The sequence below is a fragment of the Balearica regulorum genome, chromosome 2, assembly GCF_011004875.1.
Source record: "Balearica regulorum gibbericeps isolate bBalReg1 chromosome 2, bBalReg1.pri, whole genome shotgun sequence".
In the NCBI taxonomy this organism is placed as follows: domain Eukaryota; kingdom Metazoa; phylum Chordata; class Aves; order Gruiformes; family Gruidae; genus Balearica; species Balearica regulorum.
Genome location: NC_046185.1, coordinates 143,450,176 through 143,473,513, shown reverse-complemented (window position 1 = coordinate 143,473,513; position 23,338 = coordinate 143,450,176). Strand labels below are relative to the sequence as shown.

The following is a 23,338-nucleotide window of genomic DNA, read 5'->3' as shown; positions in this document are numbered from 1 at the left end:
CCCCGGCAAGTGGGAAAAGCCCAGCCTCTGTGCTGCACAGGGGTGGGGAAATGGGTTTCTCACTGAGGAAGCCTTTTGTACCGGGGCATGAAATGGCATTACTGCTAGGGTGGAGGAGGGTATAAAACACGGTTGTCCCGGCAGAGCTGTAGAGACTTAGCACCGGGATGATGCGCGAGGGGCAGGATGGGGCCTGCAGGCCGTGGCGGGTAGGGGAGGGCCCCGGGCGCACTGCGACACCCCGGCGGTCCCGCAGGCCGGTGAAAGCCGAGCTGCCCGCCGCCCCGGGGTGGGTGTGGAGGTGCCGGCAGGCGGGGCCGGCCCAGCTCGGCGGCCAGGGCCTCGGCGCCGGGAGGTGGCGCCTGCCCGCTCCCATGGCAACGGCGCGAGGCCGCACTGGTGCCGCGGGCGGCCGGGCGGGCGGCGGTGGCGGGCCGGCCGGCACCATGTCCTCCCTGGCCGAGCCCCCCGCCTCACGGGCGCCCTCTCGCTCCCCGGCCCGCTCCCCCGCGCTGTCGCCGGCACCCGGCCCCTCTCGCTGCGGCGGGGAGCGGCGCAGGAACGCCTCGGGCGCCGGCGCGGACCTCGGCGCCGTCCAGGTGAGCTCCCCCGCGGGCAGGAGTCACCCGCCAGCCCCGCTGCCTGCAGCTGCTGCCGGCTGGGAGGCCCTGCCCTGGCCTGCCCTGGCCTCCCTGGCCTGGCCTGCCCTGCCCTGGCTTGGCCTGGGTTTGGCATGGTTTGGCTTGGCTTGGCCGCTTCGTCGGGCTGAGAACAAGCCCTGGGTTGTACTCCACACACAGCCTGGATTTACCCATCCGTGGGTAGATTCAGTGTGGTTCAACACGGCACTTTTACATTTTAAGGTTTAAGCACTTTTTAAGGACAGTCTAAAAAAAAAAAAAAAAGTTAAACATGTGACTTTTCCAGGATACACAGTTAAGATCAGTGGATCTGAATCACGTCATCAAACTACTTCAAGATTCAGACTCAGTAAGTAAGCATGATACCTCACTATTTCAGTTACACAGGTAGTAATGGGGCTTAGAAAAATGTTCTATACAGTTACTTTAGTACCCAGATGGCACTGTTAGCTGGGGCTACAGAGCTCAAAGCTGAAGTATTTGTTCTGGTATTTGAATACTTCTTCTAAAGGTGGTCATTGTAATAGAGAACAGTCTCAATGATGTTTTTATATTAAAAAATATATATGACCCAGTATGTCCACACACAGGCACTTTTCAAAAAAAAGACAACAGCGTGTGCATTTATAAACTAGATGTGCAAAATTTCTAGCTCATCTGGGAGTTTTTGAGTGCTGAAACCTACAGCTGAGAAACAAATATGTACAGAGTTACTAGAAGTATGTCAGGAATTTATGTAATTGCCCAAGTTAACTGCTAACATTTCTCCAAGGATGTGATTTTTAAAGGAAGGAGAAATATACAAAGTTCAGTGTTGAGGGACAGATATGACTACCTAGGCACACAGGACAGCATAATCTCATGGACTTCCACAGATTGTTTTTGGTCTCCACAAGAAGATTTGGCAAACTAAATTCACTAAGCCATCAGTTATGTTTGATCTGAAAATCTAATAATTTATATTCTTAAAACAAGTACTTGATTAAACATACCACGTTTTAAATTAATGCCCCACAGAGATGTAGTTCACGTCCTTTTCCCTTTTTGATACAGAGCTGATAGAATTAACTTAATGACTGAAGAAAAATGTGCTGGATTATGTTGTTTGCTGCTTCTCTAGAGAGTATAAAATATACGATAAAATGCCCTTAGGATTCTGGGCTTGTATATTCCTGAAACAACTTTCTGGTCTGCCTCAAGTTGCAGTGCTCTGGCCCAGTGTGGAGGTGCTCAGAAGAGCTGGAATGAACGCTGCGTGTCACCCTGACATAGCCTCACTTCAGTTGTTTGCAACTTTGAATTTGCAGACTGTTTCCTAGTGGTGGCAGAGCTTCACTCTATAAGCCACTTAGATCAACGTTTTTATACGTTTATGTCGCAGGTGATACAGGTTTGGCTTTCTTAGTTGTCTTTCACAGAATCCCAAAGAATTTAAGAAAAAGAACCCAAATGTTTGAACAAAAGATAGAGTTTTTAAAAGCCTCTTCAGTTACAAGAGCACAGACTCCATACTTAGAAATGAGGCTTGATTAAGGAGCTAATCCTGCTGCAAAGCACTTTCAGAAGTTCATTGTGTCTTGTGATTTTTTAGTCTGGTTTCCACTTTCATTTAAACTTAAAAGGAGATAAATATAATCATTTAATGTTCTAAGGCAAACTACAATTAAAACCTGCTTTTCATTCTTTTACTTAAGAAAGATTTGGAAAAAGAGCAGCTGAAAATTCTCAAGAAGGTAATCAAGCGTTTTGAAAATGGGCTTGTATCCTTTTTACTACTGTAGAATTCTAAAATCATGGTGTTTTATGTATGATAATACTCTGACTTTTCAGCAAAGCGTTTTACAATGTGCTGTGCTTCCACATGGAGAGCAGTGATGGTCCACATACATTCTCATCATTGGCCTTGTGCACACATAGCCAAGGTTGGTAGGTTAGCAAGATTCTTGGATGCTAGATTCATTTGCTACAAAATTCAGTAGAGGAATCTTACCTATACAGTGGTTGAAAGTGTTCAAAAGGTAATTGGTATACTTTCAACTCAGAATAGACAAGCATAATAATTGTCACTGCTTAAGAAGCAGCAGATAAAATAGCAGTGACTTCCAGTGAGGAGACATTTTAAAGAATAAAGTCAGACTATCTGAAACTTTTTTTCATATTTACAGTACAAATTTAAAGGCTTCCAATAGTCAGAAGTACTACGGAGGGGATAGGCATATGGAAAAATGTGATTACTTTTGTACAGTTCAGCTAATTGCCACAGTGATTTAAGCTATCACATTACTTCATAACTGAGTTGTGGCTAAGCACTTACAGGCAGTTACCATGAGTCAGTGGATTGGTAGTGACTGCTCAGTCTCAGTAGTCTGTTCAGTTTTGATCTTGTGCCTCTACCCTAAATTAAATAATCTCAATATGTGTTTGGGTCCAGATTTTCAAACTTAGTCACTTGGGAGTAGAGTAGCAAAAAATTTAAATACCTCAAGATTGTCTCAGAATTTAGATGGGTAAATCTGACACTGTGATGTAAAAACTTTTCATCCTGTATTTTTAGATATTCAGTGCTGAACTTCCAGTTAGTTCAGCTGATAAGGAAGCTAAATCAGATTTGCAAGACTTCTGTAAAAGTAAGGCTGCTTCAAAAAGCCTAAGTATTGATACGTGCTTCATTTTAGACGTTTAACTTTGAAAGCATTGGCCTTGTTTTTTCTTAGTCAAGTCTCTGAAGTATGATAAATACAGTTTTCAACTTTTTCTTCAGATTCATAGCAGTACAAACAATCTGATTTCCTTAACTTTAAATTTAAAGCCCCTTAAGGATTTAGCACAAATAATTGAAATTCTTAACCTGTGTGCAGAAAAAATGAATGAACAAGAAGCTTTCACTGAGCCTTTATGTGAACTTATTAAATTATGTGGGTAAGTACTTCAGCCCTTCTTTTAGAGATTTAAACACTGCTTATTAACATGTTCATACATTTTCTAAGGCAACTGACATACCCATAGAGCATCTATCCACAAAGCATCTATATCTGCAAGGCATCTATTATATCACCCTTCCTTTTCATTAACTGTGTTTTCTTTGAGTCCAATTTTTGCTGGCATGAAGGAGGGACCCATTTTAGCAGTGCAGTATCTGTGGAGTTACCTGTTACGTCTTTCAAAACTGTGTTGTAATTGGCCCCAGCTTGCTTGGAAGCAGGATTCCCCAAGGTGTCTTATTGCCCAAGTAAGTTGTTCTGGGACTGCTGGCCTCAGAAGATTCGCCAGCTAAATCCTGCTGAGCTATGTTTTGCTGTTTCAAACAAGTTCTCTAAGTGAGTTTGTAAAACCTGAAGTGACACAAAGAGACTTTAATATCTGAAGGTAAGCTTTACGAAATGACAAGCCATATTGCAGAAGAGAAAGAACCACAACAACTGGAGGATTTGGGATTTATAATTACTTTAAAAACATATTGCATTAACTTTTGGGCATCTTCGTTGCTATACTGTACCTTAAATTATTTTTAGAATAGAATTTAGGTGTTATCCACACTTGTCAGTAGTTTTTCTCCTCAATAATTTAAGTTACTTACGGAATGCTTGTAGCTACAGTTACTCTTGTATTTAATTATAATTGGATACAATAAGGAAGAGAAAAATTATGCCAGACAAAATGAGTCACATAGTAAACCAGATATTCAAATAGGTTTTTACATAGCTTCCTCTCAGTTGTTAGGTTTAATAAACACAGAATTTATCAGCTGAAATCTCTTCGTTTCCTGAGCGCCATCAGTTCTACTGCTTTCCTTTGCTGCCACACAGTGGACAATGAGAAAGTACATCACGAAGTTTCATTTTCTTCAGTGTTTGGCAGAAGGGTTACAAAACTGAGAATGAGTGTATAAAGTTGAGAAAATGTAGTTGTGAGTAAGACTTTTTGTCTCTTACACCGGATCAGCAATAATTGTGGTTTCTACAATGAGTATATTTTGGAAGATTGCACCCTTGGGTTTTGCTTTAATTTCTGTATTATGGAAATTCCCCCACAATTCACTACTACTTCATATGACAAAGAGAAGCCTATACCTAGAGGGAGAGGGTGTTATTTCCTTCTGGATATTAGAACTCTGGTGGTAAAATTTTCCACTGTTTCATAACTGCTTCTGTTTACCTGTCTTCTTCACACTTTTTTTTTTTCAATATCTGTTTCTTTTTCCCCATTTATTCCATTATTTGCTCTCTTGTTTCTTTTTCTCCAGCTATGTTTACAGAGGTAAATCTACCTGGAAGCTGCTTCTACACTATGAACTGCAGAGACCTCAGCATAATATTTTAATGTTTACTGTTAGAGAATTTTTAGCACTTACATGTTTATGTCATACCTGAGTATTTTGCTAATGTTATTGAATATTTCTTAATATCCTGTTTTAAAAATAAATTTGTTGTTGGGCTATTTGGAGTCAGTTTATTGGGTTTATATTTTATCCATTTCAAGAATCTTCCCCAGGGATATGATCCTTTTTTTTCCACCCCTGCACATGTCTATGCATAGTCTAGCTCTGCAATAGCCTGATGGTGCCTAGGTTCTAGGATTTAATCTTCCATGTTTAAATGACATTTGTTTATTCAGTGTTTTGTATTGCACCAAATATGAATTATGAAAATGTTATCTATGAATATGTACCACTAATTGCCAAAATGCAATTGCTAGATTATGGAACTGGAACTTTCAGTGTAGAATCAGCATTGCAAAGAATGTATTTGTCCTGGGAAAAGTGTCCTTATTTGCAAAAAATGCCAAGGAAGGAGAGAAAAGCTAATGAGCTTTTCTGGTGATTTGATTAAATTGTTCTTCTGCAGCATTTTAAGCATAGCTGTAATATTTCATTTTGCAGATTACCATTTCAAAAAAAGAAATTATCTGATGAAGTAAGCTATTCCGTGGCAGTTTCAAAATGTATTGCACAACTGGGTGAGTGTAAACTGATATGCCACAATAAAATTATTATTATGCCATAATAAAATTAACTGTATTATTAGCGCAATTTTAATTGCTTGTTACCTCCTTAGTAAATGAAAGCAATTTCTTTCAATTATTCAGCCAGTCCTCTGTGCTTTTTAGTATTAGAAACTATTCCTGTTTTGCTGTGCAGCTAACCTGCAGATTAGCTAGCAGAATTACCCATTTGCCAATGTCAGAAGCTATGTGAGGTAACCTTATCAGTACAGCTGAAGAACTAAATGTGTCTATAGCCTGTTTCATTTCATTTTGCTCTGAGAAACTGGTGTATTACTATAGATGTTGAAGCGTGGAATAAAAGGAACATGTATCCTTCCTGCTTTTTTGAAATTAAATGGAAGAAACAAGTGAGAAGGAGGAACTCCTGAATCCTAGCTCAAACCTTCAGAACCCAAAAGCCTGAGACCTGTCACCTACAAAGGCAAGATACAAGTCAGTTGAGTGCCGTGCCTTACTAGGAGTAGCACTTTCTGACTTCAGCCTCCTGCTGCATCTGAGGCATGAGCTTCTATCTTTCAGAAATCTGTTTTAACAGAGCTGTTGAGGAAGAGGTGTCAAAGGCATGTCTTAATGTCACTGGACCTCTTAGTACCAAAATATCTTTTTATAACCTTGCATGTCACATTTGTGATTTTCAAAGAAAATACTGCAAGCACTGTAGGTCAAAAAGGTTTCAGAATAAAGCGGGAGTGATATATCAGCTCACTTAATGGTAAAATTTAAATGGTAAAGAGGTAGCACAATCAGCCTGTCACACATGAAAAGATTATCCTTGAAATGGGTGAGAAAAAAATATTTTTAGAAGTCTTTATTTTCACAGATCCAAGTAGATAGCAGAATGGCCTCCTGGTTTCAGATAGTTCCAGACTAGCTTTAGAGTAGCATGTCCAAAAAGACACTAAAATTTAAAAGATTGTTTATATTACCCATGTTAGGCACTGGTAGCTCTCAATGGAATTCTCTTTATCTTGCGGAAAAGGATCTCTTTTTGTGTTCCCTTTATGTCATATCGTGTCTGCTAGAAGAAGAGTTTCTGACATGGTAATCATGATGACAGCCTAGTTTAGTAGCTTTCTTCCAAATCCCACAACTTCTGGAATAACATCCAGTCTCTTACAAGGGTCTGTAGCCATAAAGCAGAGGAGGTCACTTTCTGATAACATTATGCTACTCCTCCAAGACCCCTTTGTCCTTTTCAGTATTTTATAATCAAACTTTGCATGAAATAACAGTTTTGTAGGGGGTATGACCAAAGGAAACACTAAATACTGTAAGTAGAAGTGTTAAGATTACTTTCTAAAAAAAAATATAAACTTTGTAAATTACATTTTTATTCTGTTTCTGACAGGTTATTTGATGAGGGTGCCAAGTTCTCAAGTTAGAATTCAAATCTGTAAGTGTGTTGTTAGCTTTTATAATATGGAACTACCAAGGAAACTACCTTCAGGTAAAGGACAGTATTTTCAAATGTCACAAGAAATCAAGTGTTTATAATCCCAGCTACTTTGAAATGGCTTTTATAATTAGCTCTGGATTAATTTTTCTTTATAGTTACTGTATCTCATATATTAAATATATAACATTGGCAAATGTCCAGTTAACATGTTTTTATGGCAAATGTCCAGTTAACATGTTTTTATAGAAATGCATACTCAAAATCTGAAATTAGTTCATCAATGTACAATGAATTAATTATTACACTTACAGGATTAGGATTAAATACTGTCCAGAAAATGTGAAGTGGTCACGAGTTCTCTGAAACGTGGATAATGGAGGAAGAGTAGTTAGGTTCAGAATTATAAGAAGGAAAATGTAATTTTCAACTTTGTATATGTAGCCTGGAGAGAAGCAGCTCTGGTCTCACTTGTGGTGCTTGTGAGGGATAGATCTGAGCCTATCTAAGTTTGATTGAGTTCATATTATATGGACACGTTTGAGTGTAGGCATAGGCTTTGAATAAATTGTGTGACTTGTCTCTGCAGAAAGAGGCTGATGATGCCTGCATATGAGCTCAGGCATGATACTCTGGTGTTATACATAGGTATGCAAACTGTCATCGGAATCCAAAGTTTGATCCTGCAGAGTTCTCTTCCCTATGAAGTTACACCAATTTAGACCCTATCAGAGTTTATGCTGAACAAGCTAAAACTCTCTTCACTATGTGCAATATCTGCATTTATCAATCCTGCATTTCATGTCATTTGATATATATATATAAGCTATTTAAGATAAACTTTACTTTCATGAGTTAGCATATATAAATATAAATTTCTTTTCTCAGTGCTTTCCCTTCCCCCGTAATTCAGTCATGAAATACAAATTTGCATATGCATGGATGAAAGTAGAAACAGGGACACATTAGGAAGTCAAGTTTATAAATCAAAGGTTGGATTGACATATTTTAAGTAATATAATAATAGAAGGCATTAATTCTGCAGTGAATAGGCTATAGAAGAGAACTGGGTCCTGCACCAACAACTTATTGCATGACCTGAAGGTGGTTTTTCTGCTTGTTCTTTCATTCTGTAAATTCTAGGAAGCAATTAATTTGTTTATATAGCATTTTAGTCTTCTTGAGGGTAAGTCTGTTGGATATGCTTTAGGGACTATTAATACTCAGATATAAGAAAAGCAGCTGTTGTTGTTTATTAGATTTTTTTCTTCACTTGGTTTTAGGACTAAGGAAATATGATACTCAGTTCTCAGTCCTTTAATGAGAAAGGATGAATATTTTATGAAGTAACCAAAATTCTGAATATTTACTGCATTATAACTAAAGCTGTTTATGTGCAGGTTGCCAGCCAACAAGTGCAAACTATAAAATTCAGATGGCTGAATTAGGAGGATTAGCAGAAACTCTTGTTTTGTCACTGGCATTAGTTGAGAATCAACTTACTGAGAAGTTGTGGGTACTTAAAGCTCTCCAGTATCTCTCCAGCTCTGGTTAGTACAAACTGTTCTTTCAACAATCTCATTACCTCTGTTCTTAGATCATTTGTTCTCTGAACATGCCTAAAACAATTATTGACCTACAGGGAATTAATTATTCAGATTTTCATCATTTCAGGAGTAAATTGCAGACTTATGATGAAGGCCCAAGCAGCCAGCAGACTCTGTTTGTATCTAAATGGTGTTGATCCCTCAGGACAGCTGGTGTTCCGCTCCTCAGAAATCCTATGGAACCTGTTAGAAAACACTTCAAAAGAAGAAGTTGTTAATCAGCTCAGTAGCTTGGAATGTGTACAGTAAGTACAGGGGAGCATTTTATGAATTAGTATTGTAATTTTGGAGACATCTAAAGCATTGCTATTGTGTAGCATTTTGTTTGAAATGAATCGAGAGAAAATACGAAAAGGGAATAGAGGTCTCTCATTAAGTCTTCATTAAGTTTTCAGTATTAACACACCTGATTCTCCAGAACGGAAGCACTACCACATCAGACCTCAGAGCCAAGCAGCCCGTGATTTAGACCCCTCAGGCATCTGTTTCTGTTTCAGCAGGTTAGATAGCACTGTGGGCTGTGAGATGCCAGAAAATTATATAGGATACGAGAGGTGCCTGCCAGGTAGCTTACAAACTTGGTGGCCAGGGTTCAGCTAAAAGCACATCCATTCAACTCCAGAACTGTTTCATTGTCAAGCCTCTCTATTTCATGAGCACAGCAGTCCACCACCGGTTGTTTCTGTTACAGGGCAAGATGGAGATCAAGGTGCTCTGCTGCATAGTGCAGGAGGTATAGCTCTAGCTACTGCTTTGTATGATGAAAAAGTTAACGGCACCATTTTCAAGCTCACATGTTAGGCTTGGTAGGGCAGTATTTCTGCACTGTTGAAATGCTTATGCTATAAACTTAGTAGGAAATTCTATGCTATGATATACGAGGCTTAGTTCTAGATCCCCTGCTGGAGTAAATAAGAGGTTCTCCCTTAGTTAGTTAATTGTTTTAACTATTTAGAATTAGATCATTTCTTCTCAATAATCACTCAACAACATCCAATTACATGCTTGAGTAAATACTATATCTTTCTATAAATTAATTATAACACAGTGGAAGATGCAGTTTGTAATAATACCTTGCGTATATGCTTAAATTGGATATGTCTAGTGGTACACATAAGAATCCATTTCATAATGAACTTTTAAGTGATTTCTCTTGCAGTTAAACCCTAAGGCTTTGAAAAGTATGATGCTGAATGAGGAGGATTCGTATACCTAGAGCTATCTAAAATGACAATATGAAAGGAAAAGGTTAAATCCATTTCACTTTCTTTTAAGTGCTTTGAAAGAAGTATTTGTAGACCTTCTCATGCATGGTTTCCGGCATTATGATCGTCAGCTACGGAATGACCTCTTGGTGATTGCCACATTACTAGCTGAAAACCCTGCAGCACCTATGATTGTAAGTATTTATAGTTATATTCCAGAGACTAATAACTTCTCCTTTGCTATTATATACTCAGTATTTTCCCCATTAGGGTTCTAAAATTTGTTCTACTCTGTCTCCAGTGCTTTCCTCTTTCTTAGATTTGCTGAGCAAGAAACCATTTTTCTTTCTGCAATTCCCTTTACATCAAAGAGACTTCAAATCTGTAGGTTGTCAGCCCGGAGTCCTAGCATCAACCTTCTTTGATACTTAGAAAATTGAGCTAATGCTATTCATGTGCAAAAGTTAACATTAACTCCTATGCTCTTGTACAGATTCTCAGATGTGCCATTCTGTTACAGCGAGTTTTGCACTAAATCTCATTGGTTGTTTGAAGATGTAGGAGTACAGGCTATATTCAGGCAGCCCAAATTCAACTGAAGTATCTGTGCCTTATAAGCAGGAACAAGAAGGTTCCTCCAAAAATCAGCTCAGAAGCTCTAAATAAGATGCTGAGAAAATAATTACTTAGATCCAGTTAATAAGAGGCACATACATTGTTTCTAAGACTAGGTCGCCTAAATGTAGACAGCATTATCATGACTTGCCTAAAAATGTAGATGAGTCATTCTTCTGTAATATTCCAGAATTTTTATGAGGAAACTGCATGGAAGTTAACTTTTTGTAGTTGTTAATATTCTTTTACTCTCTTGTTTTACAGTTGAGATTTAGAACTTTAAATTAAGTTGTGACATACATAATGAATAATTAGGCAATCAAATTCCTGCTTATGTAGTCTATCAGCTGTTCAGGAATGAATTACTTTCAGGGAATTAATTTCTCAACTTGAGTAGAAGTTTCCCAATTGACTGTATTACTAAATAGATTTTATAGTCTGTAATGAAGATTACAGATTTTTCATTCAATCTTTCCATTGTGTCACTAACCATTATGAAATGTCTGTTACACTATTGCAGCAACATATTTGATGTCTAAAACATTCAAATTTTTTATCTGGCTGTAGAAACAGGGCAGTTTTTCCTACAAGATAGATAACCAGGACATATTTTAATTCCTTATATTACAAGGAAGAAAAATTGTTTCAATACAAGGAAAAAATGAAAATGGTTTAATTTAGGTTCTCTGATCTCAGCCTCCCTATAGATTTTACTTCACTTGTGGAGATAAGGTACAAAGCTTAAATATCAGGTAGACAAAAACATCAACATTACCATTGAATCCTGTCTTGTAGATAATACCAGAGAAATTTTCATCAGAGTGTTCTCAGTTTTTCTTAATATACTATCCAAGCAACTTCAGAAAACTCAGTCTTGTATTTAATGTAATTCAGAAATCAGCACGGGAATCTGAGCCTTTGAAAAGGAAAATAATTTCTCACCACAAGTAAACTGGAAAATATATGTAAAGTAAAGCTTATAATGATATTAATTATGATTATCTCTGTGTTAGAACAAAACTATCTGTTTGGTAATTGCTTACTGGTTCCCATCAGAATTTAGTACTGCATTCATCAGCAAGGAGAAAACATTAAGAAGTTTGAATGTTGTTTTTTTATTTAACCAGTTTGCCATGGCTTTGTGCAGAGAATATAGATACCATAGAGACAAAAGCTAATAGGCAATACAGTGTGTACTTCAATATTTTCTTTAAAATTACTTTTGCAATATTTTTCTGATTGTTAAAATCATGTGTGTATATGCTAACTTCCAGAACTAGGCTGAACAAATCTGAGCACAGATTTTTGGAGATGCATCTAAAAAGCTGCTGCAAAACTAATAGAACCACTTGATTCTGTGGGGATGTCTGTGTAGTGTTCTGTGAGCTCTGCCCCTCTTGGGAGCTGGTGGAAAGTTCTGTGGTGGCTTTGCTGAGGCTAAGCTAATGTATTTTATTGCTTAAGAAGAGCAATGTCCTGGTAACCATGGCTTCTAATCATCTCAGAAACAAAGCTCTTTTGCCTCTAATACACACCTCCTGCTGCATACACACCTCCTGGCCTTGGTCCTATCCGTAGTTATGTTAGACATAATTGTCCATTAGCTCTCTAGGAGCTGTGAATTAAAAGATTTTATTTTCTGAGGTTTTAATATGTAATATTTGTACATGCATGTTGCCTATGCATGCAGTTTTCATGTGCTTACTTGTAAATGCACTGAAGTTGAATATATTCAAGTGTATCAGTAGGCACAACTGAAAGCACAAAATTGTATGTACTGATGACCCTGATGTATAAACTTACACGTGTAAAAATGCATTTTAAAAACCCCAACTTTAACAGTACTGAGAATATAGTTTTCTTGTGTGGTCGATTACAGCAGTGAATACATGTGTTTGGGACTTCCCCATACAAATTCAGTCTTGTACTGAATGAGACATGGGTTTAACTAATTGTACCCTTAGGACTGTAGTTAGTTATTATTGTACAATGTCCAAATGGTTGATCTCTTCTTTGATAAAATTCTGTTTATTCTGCCGTAGCATACATAAAACTCTGTGTTCTGAAGAAAAAAGCAAAACTAAAATTAAATCGTAAGTCTTAATTTCACTGCAATTTAATTTATGTATGTTTTTTGAACTCCTATTAGGAAAGTGGATTTACAAAGCTGTTAATAGTACTTGCAACATTATATGAAGGTAAGAGATTTCATACTGCATAATTATACTATTTTTACTTTTAATGATGATTTTTTGGTAACTTATCTACAATTTCCTTCATAGTTAAAATTCCCAATCCCTTGGTAAAAGGTCTTAAACTTACCTACTCTTATGAGGACTTCGAGATGAAGAAGTTACTATTTAATTTAATAGGAGTCTTATCTAAAGACCCATGTGCTGTACAGGTACGTTGTAACAGAACAGAAGATACAGTAAGCCAAAAAAAAAAAAATCACAGAAATATTATTTAGCTGTCCATCTGGCATAGTCCAGTAGACTGAAATCAGCTGTTCTCCAAATCAAGAATTCATACATAACTTCAGACCAAGTCCTGCTGTTTGAAAGCAACATATAGTTTCTATTTTAGGAGAGTTACAAACTTAGACCATGCTAGGAAAATTAGCTGACAAGTGACTGCAAAGCATTATTGAAATACATGTGAAGAACATAATAAAGTTTAACAAACCACAGTCTGTGGGAATGCTACAGAATATAAACCGAGTTTGTACTTGTAGCGTTCATGACATACTTTCTCAATAAAAAATAATTTTGTTAGTGTAGGACAGATAAAGTTGACTCATTGCTTTAGATTTTTCTTATTTGCATGTGAAACCTGTAAGCTCTCTCTCTCCCTCTTTGTCTTGTCTCTGCAGCTTCTCAGTGAAAATGATGTGATGCCAGCTTTGCTTTGTTATGTAAAACCCAGTCAAAAGCCTGGATTTCATGACTGGTCTGCTGCCCAATATGAAGAATTACAGCTTCATGCAATTGCTATTTTAGCTTCAGTGGCTCCCTTGTTAGTAGATAAATATTTGTCCTGCCAAGCAAATACTCTTCTCCTTGTGTTTCTAGAATGGTGTATAGGCCAAGGTCAGTAGATGCTCATGGCTTTCAGAGAGAGTAACCTCAAAACACAACTCAGATGGGCTTACTTTCCTTGACAGGAAGCAAAAATGTAAAACACTTGAAGTCAGAATGATTCTTTTTCAATAGGTCACTTAGGAAACTAATCTTTCTAAAAAAACAGCCTTTTTTTTTTTTTTTTTTTTTCTACAAGATAAGCTGGTGCCCCATTCCCTGTTTACCACTATCTTGGTATTCCTTCAGTTGTGTGGGCAGCCGCACATCTCTTCTGCCTGTGTTTTAAGCTAGTCAGATACACTTATTGTGGCAACAAGTCCAACCAGTAATTCCCGCCATGAGGCAGAACATGTTAACTCTGTCATAGAGCTGAACACAGTAAGACAGCTTCCAGACTACAGCTAGCTTGTGGCCATCAGCTAAGAGTATGGGCTAAGCAAAAAGATAACTAACTCTACCCAATTTCATGGACTGGTTTTCTGGGGATGGATAGTTTTCATCATAAAATTGGTAAGTTTTCCTAGGAAGAATTTTTCGTTTTGGTCTAATGGACATCTAAAGGTTGATATTACATGTCATGTTAGAGAATATACTTTGAGTTTTGCAGACTGCTTATTAACCTAGTAAGGTTAAAAAAAAATCGTTGTAGTAATTTTAAATGTTCACCAAAATCACACCTTTCTTATGAATGTAAAAAGTATAGCCCTACACAGAAAGGCTTATTACTAGACGGTTTTAAACATGAAGCCTTTCTAGCAGTAAGGGGGGGGGTTGTTTGTTTTTAGCTTACACTGACAAGCCTATACTTTTTTCCTGAGCACATTATTATTGTGAACATACACTGTCTGCCAAAAAAAAGTATTCACTGTGATTGCTCCACAGATCCTTTCTTTGGTCAAGGTAACAGTTTCCATGGAACAGGTGGTCGTGGCAACAAACTTGCACAAATGCGCTACAGCCTGAGAGTGCTGAGATCTGTTGTGTCCCTTTATGATGATGCTGTGAACCTTAATTTGTGTGACCAAGGAGCAATTAGCCAGCTATTGGGTAAAGCACAATTTGTATTCCTGTACTTAAATTAGTACATTTTTGCTGACACTAAGAATGTTCGTGCTTTTTTTGTCCGCTCTGGTTTTAGTGTGTTAGTCCTTTGCTGAAAACCTAAAAAACCTCAAACAATCCAAGGTGTAATTGATTTGATTTTGATTTTTGTTACACTTTAACACACAGACTTGAACAAATAAGCAAAACAGCTGTAAAAGCCTAGGTGTTTAGTTTCAGAGTGAAAGCTGCCCTTTCTCCCTTTTTTATACTGCATTTGTTACATCGTATTTTCATTGTGGTAGCCCCTAGGAACTCTAGCCTTGTGTCTTGTTCTACCTAAGTCTATAATGGTATTGCTTTCCACAACTACTCTTTAGAGTAGAAGAAAATTAATAACAATGTACTTTTAGATGAATAACATAATGAAGAATAAAAGCACAATAACTGTTTAACCATTGCTCCTGCAATTTTAGAGCATTTTCTTGTTCAGTAACACATACCTACTGTTACATTTGGGTTTAAATTCCAATACACACTGGTTTAAGTTCTTTTCTTACAGTAATAAAAAGTTTCCAGTATTCTGAAAGAGTCATACTGGCAAAAATAAAATAGGTAAGATCCTTTGGAATTCAAAGAGTATGTTCTAATAGAAAGCCTAGAAGGTTGAACTCCAGTGGAAACTTACAGATTTTAGTGAAAGCAAAATTAACACTCTACCTTACATAACAGATTCAAGTAAATTTTCTTTGGGGGAGTTCTGTGTCTGAATGTCCCCTTTCACCTAGTGGTTCCAAGGCTGATTTTTGCAGCAGTGGTGGTATTTTTCTGTCTCTCCCACATTTCCACTGTCAGTACAAATGTTTGTGAGGCTGTACAGTAGAGCAAATCAGTAAGTACTTTTTTTCTAAGAGTTCCTTAATTCAGATCAGTTCCCTGAATTCATTATACCGGCACAATACAAGGAGCAGCACAGAGCCTGAACAAGGAAGAAGTCAGTGCAAGCTGCTCTCATTAACTCTGTCACCAAGAGTAAAGTCCATGAAACTACAGCATCAGAGTGCTGCATTTCTGTAAACTATTATAAAACACAGGAGATAGATAAAACTGAACAGCATAAGTAGATTCCTTTAAAAATTCCTTGATGTAGATTTGATTTTTTTTTTAAATCAGCAGCTGTAATAGAATTCTGATTTGTGTATAGGACATTAACATGTATAAACTATATTCATTTATAGACATCCTAAAGTATGCAGCAAACAAATCTAAAGAGAAAGAAGATGCCATTCTACTGGAAATCCAAGCTGATATATTATTTCTTTTGTCTGCTCTCTGTGAAAATGATGTCCACAGAAAGGTATGTATCTTTCTACCTCGTACTGTGAAGAAAATGTCAAAACATGGTATATTTCCACTTAAAGGATGCCACTTTTTTTTTTAAATGCAAAAGCAGATGTCAGCTCTAGTTCATCACTAACAAGACAGGTCTGATAACTGGTTTCTGTGACAGTGACAGTTAAAATGAAAAATCAATCAGAAATCCACTAGGAAGTGTCTCACCTATTTAACTGCTAATTTACATGATTTTTACTTGAATATATGAAAGTGTGTTAATGAATGAGCAGTTTGGAAAAACTGAAAATCTTTTTTTCTTACGTATATCTTAAGGAATATATTCTGCTTCAACAAGTAGGCCAAATTTATTACAATATAAGAAGTAGTTAGTTTTTTCAATTTCCTTTGTATTTTCTGATATGTAGCTATTTAGTAAGTATTATTTAAGAAACATATTGCTTTAATTAACGTTTCAACAGGAACTCTTCAGCTATGAAGGAGTGGATATACTTATCCCATTCATTCAGATGGATCCAAAGAAGTTATATAGTGGATTAGGCCACAACTGTCTCCTCTTCAGTGCACTCGACTGCTTGTGGTTAGTAAAGTATTTTAACAGCAGTAACTCTTAAAACTTGTCAAGTCTTGTATTTTTTAGGTCTGCAATACTATCTGCCTTTCTCTGCACATAGAGGCCTTCTATTTAAAATGTATAAAAATCTTTCATACAATCTGACTAATTAAAAATCATACAAAATAAATGGAATATTCTTCATGTATTCTCTTCTAAATAGGGGTTCAGTATAACAGCCTAACTCCCCACACAGAGTGACCTCCTGACATGCAGAGTTACTTAAGACTTTCTGAGATGTGTATGGTTAGAATCTGTAAATAACTTCAGAGAAGTAAGCAGAAGGCAAGAATAGACCAATCTTAGCTAAAAACTGTGTAAGCATAAGAAGAAATATTTGTAAACTGGCTATATTGGGCTAGAAATATTTTAAAGATTGCCATCAGAGAATGCTGTTACATGGGAGGATAACCAAAAGTTAATTTGTTTGAAGGCAGGGGTTGATAAATACATTGAAAGCCAAATGATATGTTTCTCTTGGAGAAAAGACTAATGTGGGAGATGCCTTCAGTTTCTATGTTAATGACCGTAAGTGAGGAAATAAGGAAGCAATAGCAACATGAATGCTGGTTTTATGATCATTTTAAGCTGGGAGAAGCAAACACTGTTGCCAAAAACCCAGTCTTGCTTGTCTCACCCCTTTGATTCTGCTGGCAGTAATAGTCACACAGCCCTGCAATAAACCAGATCAGGGACATGGTCTAGCTAAATTTTAGCCTCTTTTACTGAGCTAGTTTTAGTTCAAATCCATATTCTAATCCAATTCATTGTGAACCTGCCAAATTTCTTGGGCTGCTACAAGGAAGGTGTGCCATCTGCAAGAGAAGAAAGAGCAGTCAGGTACGGTGTGTTTAGTTATACAGTGTCAATGAAAAGGCATGTGAAACATGATTTTTCTAGTCCCTGAAGGTATGAAGCGTATTGCATACCAAATATATTTATGCAATTCAGTAAAATAAATAAAATGCTTGTAGAATGTTCTAAAGCATAAAAATGTTTCTACACAGTGAAATTATTTCTGTTTAAGGTCCTGTGTCATTGGATGTTACACTGCAGAGGATTATTTTCTTGAAAAACAGGGCATTTTTCTCCTTCTGGATTTGTTGGCAGTAGGTATTTTTATTATTGTTACAGAATGAGAGAGTAGTAAAACAACGTGGAAAATTGCATTATTTTTGTTACAGTATCTCCTAAGACTATTATAATACTAACAAAAAGGCCAATCTATGTAATTCCCTGAGTTAGGGAGGTAGTCACACACCAGGATATCTGCTCAGAACTGATTGTATCTTTTTTAAAAATCAGTATTTAACAGAGGGAGTTTTAAATTTACCAAAACCACTCTTCTTAAAAAGAAAACTCAGATTCTGCTCTTATTTTCAATGACATCTCTGTTTAGAAAAGCACCTCAATTCTTACTTCATATTGAAGTTAGTAAGAGCAGAGTTAGTATATGCTTTAAGGCCTTAAAAGTTTTGATGTTTAAAGTTACTTTGTATATGTATGTACAGCTGCTTTTATGGGTCTTGGACATAGAGCTGGCACAGGCATTTCACCTCTCACAAAATAAGGATGCACCTTCGTTGTTTCATTCCCTCTCATTCTCGCCAGTCTTATTGCCAGCCTTTGATGCCCTTGCTGTGCAAGGCTGCAGACCCTTCCCTACTCTCAGCTGCTGCTAAAAGATCTGGCCACAAAATAGAACGGGTGCTGTATGGTACCGCTCAGCCGCTGCCTTCAGAGCCTGTTTCTTACAAAAATAAATCTTAGTTGTAGTACATTCTCCCACATGGGAGCATGGAGGCATGTATACAAAACCTAATAGGTAATTGTACACACAGGTATGCGCATCTTACATGATCCTACACTCATTCCCCTCATGTTCCTTGATTTATGGAACTTTGCATGGCAGGATTCCAGAAACTTGAAAGATTTACAAGTTTATACAACAGTTTTGTGCAAATAGTTGTGATGTGCAGTTACTTGATAGCATATTATACAATTTCTCTGTTTTTTTGAAGGTAGACATCACTGTGTTTTGAACAGTTTAAAATTTTTTTTCCTTTTCCTTTCACCAAGTTAAAGCAAAAGAACCTGTACAATATAATTCTTGGAATCTTGGTTGAATTTTGTGACAACCCTAAAACCACTTCACACATCAGTACCTGGCGAGGGGAGAAAGATCAAACAGCAGCTAACCTTCTAATACAGCTATGGAGACAGGAGGAGTTGGAGCTAGGAGTCAAACGTGATCGATATGGAAGGATTGTTGGTAAGTTTGATGATGCATGTGAAACTGTGAGCAGTTCCACTGAATAAAGTAAACCAAAGACAGTGTTTGCTTTTGCAGTCTGAATCCTGATGAAAGTAAATAACAATATTTATAGCTTTATGCTGTAGTTCTTACCAAACCCCAAATACCTTTTATCTATTTCGTTTCGAGTCTGGCCACTAGATGGCATTTTCTACATCAGCTGGGAATGACCCAGGTAATGAACAGAGCCATGACTAGTATCCTGAACAGCTTTTCTAATGCTGAACAGTTAAACTACTTAATTTCTTCCACAAAGGGCATTGTGTTTTGTTATATGTTGTAAAAAAAAGTAAGGAGAGTGGTATGTTCTCACAAATATTTAGTCGTGCTAATTAATGTTTCCTGGCCCACATTATATTCACATTCCTGGCCAAACTATCCAAATTATGTACGTAGTGTCTGCAAAGTAAGATGGAACTGTTGTCTTTTGGAGGAGGCATCACAGAAACGAATATGTTTGTCTGCTAAAGATCCTCATACTTCATTACATAGATAGAATTTCCTCTCAGTTTAGTAGCTTTGGGAACATACTACCTCTTCATTCTTTTACCCTGGTTTTGTGTTTTGAAATTATTAGACATGAAGAGACCTATTGCTAGCAGCTTCCAGAAACAGCAGGAGGTCATCCCCATGCCTGCCAACTGTCCCAGCTTTGCCATCGTGGAAATTTCAGAAAACATACGGGCAAAACTTTATTCATTATTGTGCAAGCTAGGTAAGACAAGTCAATTGCCTTGTCAGTGTCATATTCGTCATAAAACTGAACTTCTTCACTGGCAATCAATAAAGTCACTATAAAAAAAAAAGTCAAAGGAAACTTTGTGATGCATCATCAACACTTAATAGATGCTTGCTCATCCTGTTCTTAAAAGTCCCTGTTGATAGGGGATCTCAGAACTTCCCCAGTACTTTGCTGCCCCTACCATTAGGAAGAGTTTTCCTAGAATTAAACCTAAGATTTGCTTGAAATTTTCTGTAATTTGTTTTGCCACGCACAGTATCTCTTTCACATATTTTAACACTTTTATATTTAATTTTATTTCCCTAGATTAAGAAGTACTACTTTCTGCAGATGTTTCTCATTTTCTAGCATAACCTCTAATTATTCTCATTGTTTTTTTTCCTTGGGTCTTTCCAATTGGTTCACATTCTTCTTGATCTGTAGCATCCCAAAACTGAACACAGTACTGAACTGAACTAGTATTCTCTGGCTTGTCCTTTTCCCCTTTTAAAAATAGGCATTATGTTTGGTTTTTCACATCCATCCTCCACAGGTTCAAAGAGGATCAGTAATTGTTCTGAGATTGCTTCCACCACTTCCCTGGGTAACCTAGAGAATCAACGTCTTTGAAAACATCCTTAGTTTCTCCAGTAAACTGTAGCTGGTTCTTCCTCTGTTGTAACCCAGGTTCTTACTAATTTTTGTTAGTGTTAATTATGTTAAACGTTGGATCACAGCGAAATTCTTTATTAAAGCAAAAAGGCATGAGATTTTGTTTCAGCTTTCTCCTATATTCAGACATACCTCTTATGTTAGTTATGTACATTGTGATGTCTTTTGTGAAGTACTGAAATGACATGAAAGATAATAAAAAAAGGGAAGAATTTTACAGTCTTTTCTCAGCATCTTCCTCTTACTGTAGTCATGCTTCATAACAGCCTGTAACACAGTGATCTAGAAAACCAGTGTTAATTGATCTTTATGGTATTTCTTAACTTCAAAGCATGATGCAATTATACTCTAATAGATAGATGCTACATTCCCAGTTACCACACAGATGGTATCATGAAGTCAAGAATGAGATTTGATAGACTATATAGATACAGGATGGTTTTTTTGAAAAATCAAGTATAATTAACATTCAGCATGCAAAAAGTGAGGCATAATCTCGGCAACCATACTTCTCTACCTTATTGTTTTACACATAGTGTAAACATATTTTTGAAAATATGGAATCATTATGCTCAAGGTGTTATGCTCAAGGCTCAAGTCTATGAGAGAGAGGACACCCTCATTACACGTCTTTGAAACAAAGTACTGGACACCCTGTTATATGATTCTTCTGTTGGCTACTTCACAGCTATTTGTGCTGAATTGCTTCTTTAGAAACTGTGACCTGTGGACTCAACTGTTTGTCTGCTCTAAGGGAAGATCAAACCCTTACCACAAAAGTGTAGCTAATGCAGTACTATCCTGGCTTTCCAAGTGATTGGAAGGTCACTGGAGCCACTTATAAGTAAAGAGTTAGTATAGAGTGAATTTATTATGGCGAAAACAGGTTTTTTATCACCAAAAGCCTGCTCAGGATTAGAAGAGTGACTGAAGATTTTGCATGTGATTATATGACAAATAAGATGGTGTCTTTTTTTAGAATGTTATTTTAAAGATAAATTCATCATGCTGTTTATACTGACATGATTCATATTCTTTTAGGTTTTGAAACCTTACCTGGCTTATCTGCTAAGGATTTTGTCACACTTGCTATCATACAGCATTATATTGACTTTAAAGTGAGTATTGGGGAAGAAAATATTATTATTCTGTCTGTGCTTGCAAAAATAGCAAGTATATCTCAGGATACAACAAATAACCCTTCAAAAGCTATCACCTATGTTACAAGTCACCTATAGTTTCACAGAGAGTGTAAGCCAGTATTTACCATCAAAAGAAACAATCCCACCTCCATCATTGCAGCACAGCCCAGACTCTTCCTTTGTACTGTTACAAACGTTTGTGACTGCATAGAAAATAAGACTAGAAACCAATGCTAGTTAAAAATAACTCAGAAAAAAGTAGTTTTAACTGTTTGCCAGCTCAAGAAACAGGAATGCACCAGGATAGGAGTAAGAAATTGGGGAACATCTGGAGAGTAGGACTGCTTCTTTATGCAGTAAGGTCCGTATAGGGGCAGGGAGCGGTTTGCTATTAAAAATTACATTAAATACACCTTCTGATAAAGGTTTTTCTGTGCTTTCCCATCTTTGTCCCCACATGCAGTATACATCCATACTGTCAAAAGTTAAGAATGATGTGCCTATAGGAAAAAAGAACAGGATAACAAGCTTTGTGGGAGCCATCCTGCTCAAAAGATGCTTCAGTTTATGCCAATTTTCTGCTTAGGAAAAAAGTCTGTGAGAGCTTGAAGTGTTCAGGAACTAGCAAGACTTGATCTTTAGTTGATAATTCCAGCTTTGTTTATGTCTCATTTCATAATTTGCTCTGATAATGTGCGCAATTTGAGATTTTAAGAAGCAGCCAATAGGACACAAAACTTCAGTCTTCTAATTTGGTATCCTGTAGTTGTCTGTATTTCTTCTGAGTTTCTGTTGTTACCAGCATTCCTGTTACTGCTCTGTGGAGTCAAGCTTGGGCTTGGGAGGGCTTAGGGAGGATTATCATGAATGAATTTGGCATGTCATTACTGAAGTCTAACCTTGCATTAAAATTCTGGGAAGTGAAACAACAACAAGGAGAGAGATTGTGGCTCTGATATATTTTGAATAATTGGAACTGAAAAAAAAAAGATACAAATATCAAATAGTATGGCGTGTGTTCTACATGCAGGTTGGAGAAGTTTGGAGTGAACTGTGTGCAGAACTAAAAGAAGAATTCAAGCCCGTTGGGTCGGATGAGGAAGCCTTGAAAGTTATTTCAGAGATATCAGAAGATACTGGAAGAATGGTTGCTGCTCTGCAGACTGAAGTGCTTGAAAGTCAACATCACAAAGAAATCCAAGAGGAGGAAAAAACATACACAAAGGTAAGACAAGGAGTATTTAAACAAGTATAGCCCATGTAAAGCTTTTTTGTCAACTTACGTGAAGATTTTCCTATTTTATAATGTTGAGAATTCTGTAAGCATACAGTGCTTGAAGATATTTTAATCTCAGTAGAAAAATTTTAACTTTAAATTAAATCAGGTTAACCTCAGTTCTTCCAATTTGTATAATTTTGCCAGTAATATGAAAAAATGAAGTATTGTCAGTGATGCATCAGCAACGATGTAATGAGAAATGATCATTATGTTACTATAAGAGTTGCACCTGTGTTAATCTGTAGCAAATAACAATTTAAAGTACCTATTACAACTACATCTGCTTCTTAAAATGAAACATAAGCCTCTGTTATAAGCTCCCTTGGCTGAATATTCACAAAGCTTCATTACTTCACAAAGTAGGGCTTGTGCTTCCCAGCATGCTGAGAATGAGCAAGTGTAGACATTTTCCAGCTTTGGTTATAAGGCAAGCATTTGGCATTTTTGCTCACCTACTGTCTTATTCTCTCCTGCTTTCTGAGAAGTAAAATCAATTGGTCCAGTCTAAAATCTCATGCTAGTGTTACTGAGGGATTGTAATGCATTATGGTGTCTGCACTTTTGTCACCAGAACTGATTCCATCTCTGTTATTCAGCATTTGAGAGTGAGAATATACGGAAGGTATTCCTGAAAGAGTTGGGGCTCTTCTAAAATCTC

General features: G+C 37.1%; 1 protein-coding gene across 4 annotated transcripts in view; it reads left to right on the top strand.

Annotated features, from left to right (window-relative positions):
* Nucleotides 1-255: 255 nt before the first annotated feature.
* The window catches only part of CFAP69 (cilia and flagella associated protein 69), a 42,629-nt gene continuing 19,546 nt past the window's right edge, over nucleotides 256-23,338 (top strand). The window contains exons 1-20 of one of the 4 annotated variants that reach the window (XM_075746224.1): nucleotides 256-599; nucleotides 928-990; nucleotides 2,336-2,401; nucleotides 3,451-3,560; nucleotides 5,521-5,597; nucleotides 6,994-7,092; nucleotides 8,439-8,588; nucleotides 8,713-8,890; nucleotides 9,921-10,044; nucleotides 12,615-12,663; nucleotides 12,748-12,869; nucleotides 13,338-13,554; nucleotides 14,428-14,592; nucleotides 15,825-15,943; nucleotides 16,401-16,519; nucleotides 17,580-17,661; nucleotides 18,632-18,824; nucleotides 19,444-19,581; nucleotides 21,301-21,377; nucleotides 22,432-22,626. In XM_075746224.1, the coding sequence (XP_075602339.1) occupies nucleotides 375-599; nucleotides 928-990; nucleotides 2,336-2,401; nucleotides 3,451-3,560; nucleotides 5,521-5,597; nucleotides 6,994-7,092; nucleotides 8,439-8,588; nucleotides 8,713-8,890; nucleotides 9,921-10,044; nucleotides 12,615-12,663; nucleotides 12,748-12,869; nucleotides 13,338-13,554; nucleotides 14,428-14,592; nucleotides 15,825-15,943; nucleotides 16,401-16,519; nucleotides 17,580-17,661; nucleotides 18,632-18,824; nucleotides 19,444-19,581; nucleotides 21,301-21,377; nucleotides 22,432-22,626 (2,568 nt within the window). In that variant the 5' untranslated portion in view covers nucleotides 256-374. Of the gene's footprint in view, nucleotides 600-922; nucleotides 995-2,335; nucleotides 2,402-3,450; nucleotides 3,561-5,520; nucleotides 5,598-6,993; nucleotides 7,093-8,438; nucleotides 8,589-8,712; nucleotides 8,891-9,920; nucleotides 10,045-12,614; nucleotides 12,664-12,747; nucleotides 12,870-13,337; nucleotides 13,555-14,427; nucleotides 14,593-15,824; nucleotides 15,944-16,400; nucleotides 16,520-17,579; nucleotides 17,662-18,631; nucleotides 18,825-19,443; nucleotides 19,582-21,300; nucleotides 21,378-22,431; nucleotides 22,627-23,338 lie in introns of those variants that run through there. The other 3 variants (XM_075746222.1, XM_075746226.1, XM_075746225.1) reach the window with 3 other exon arrangements.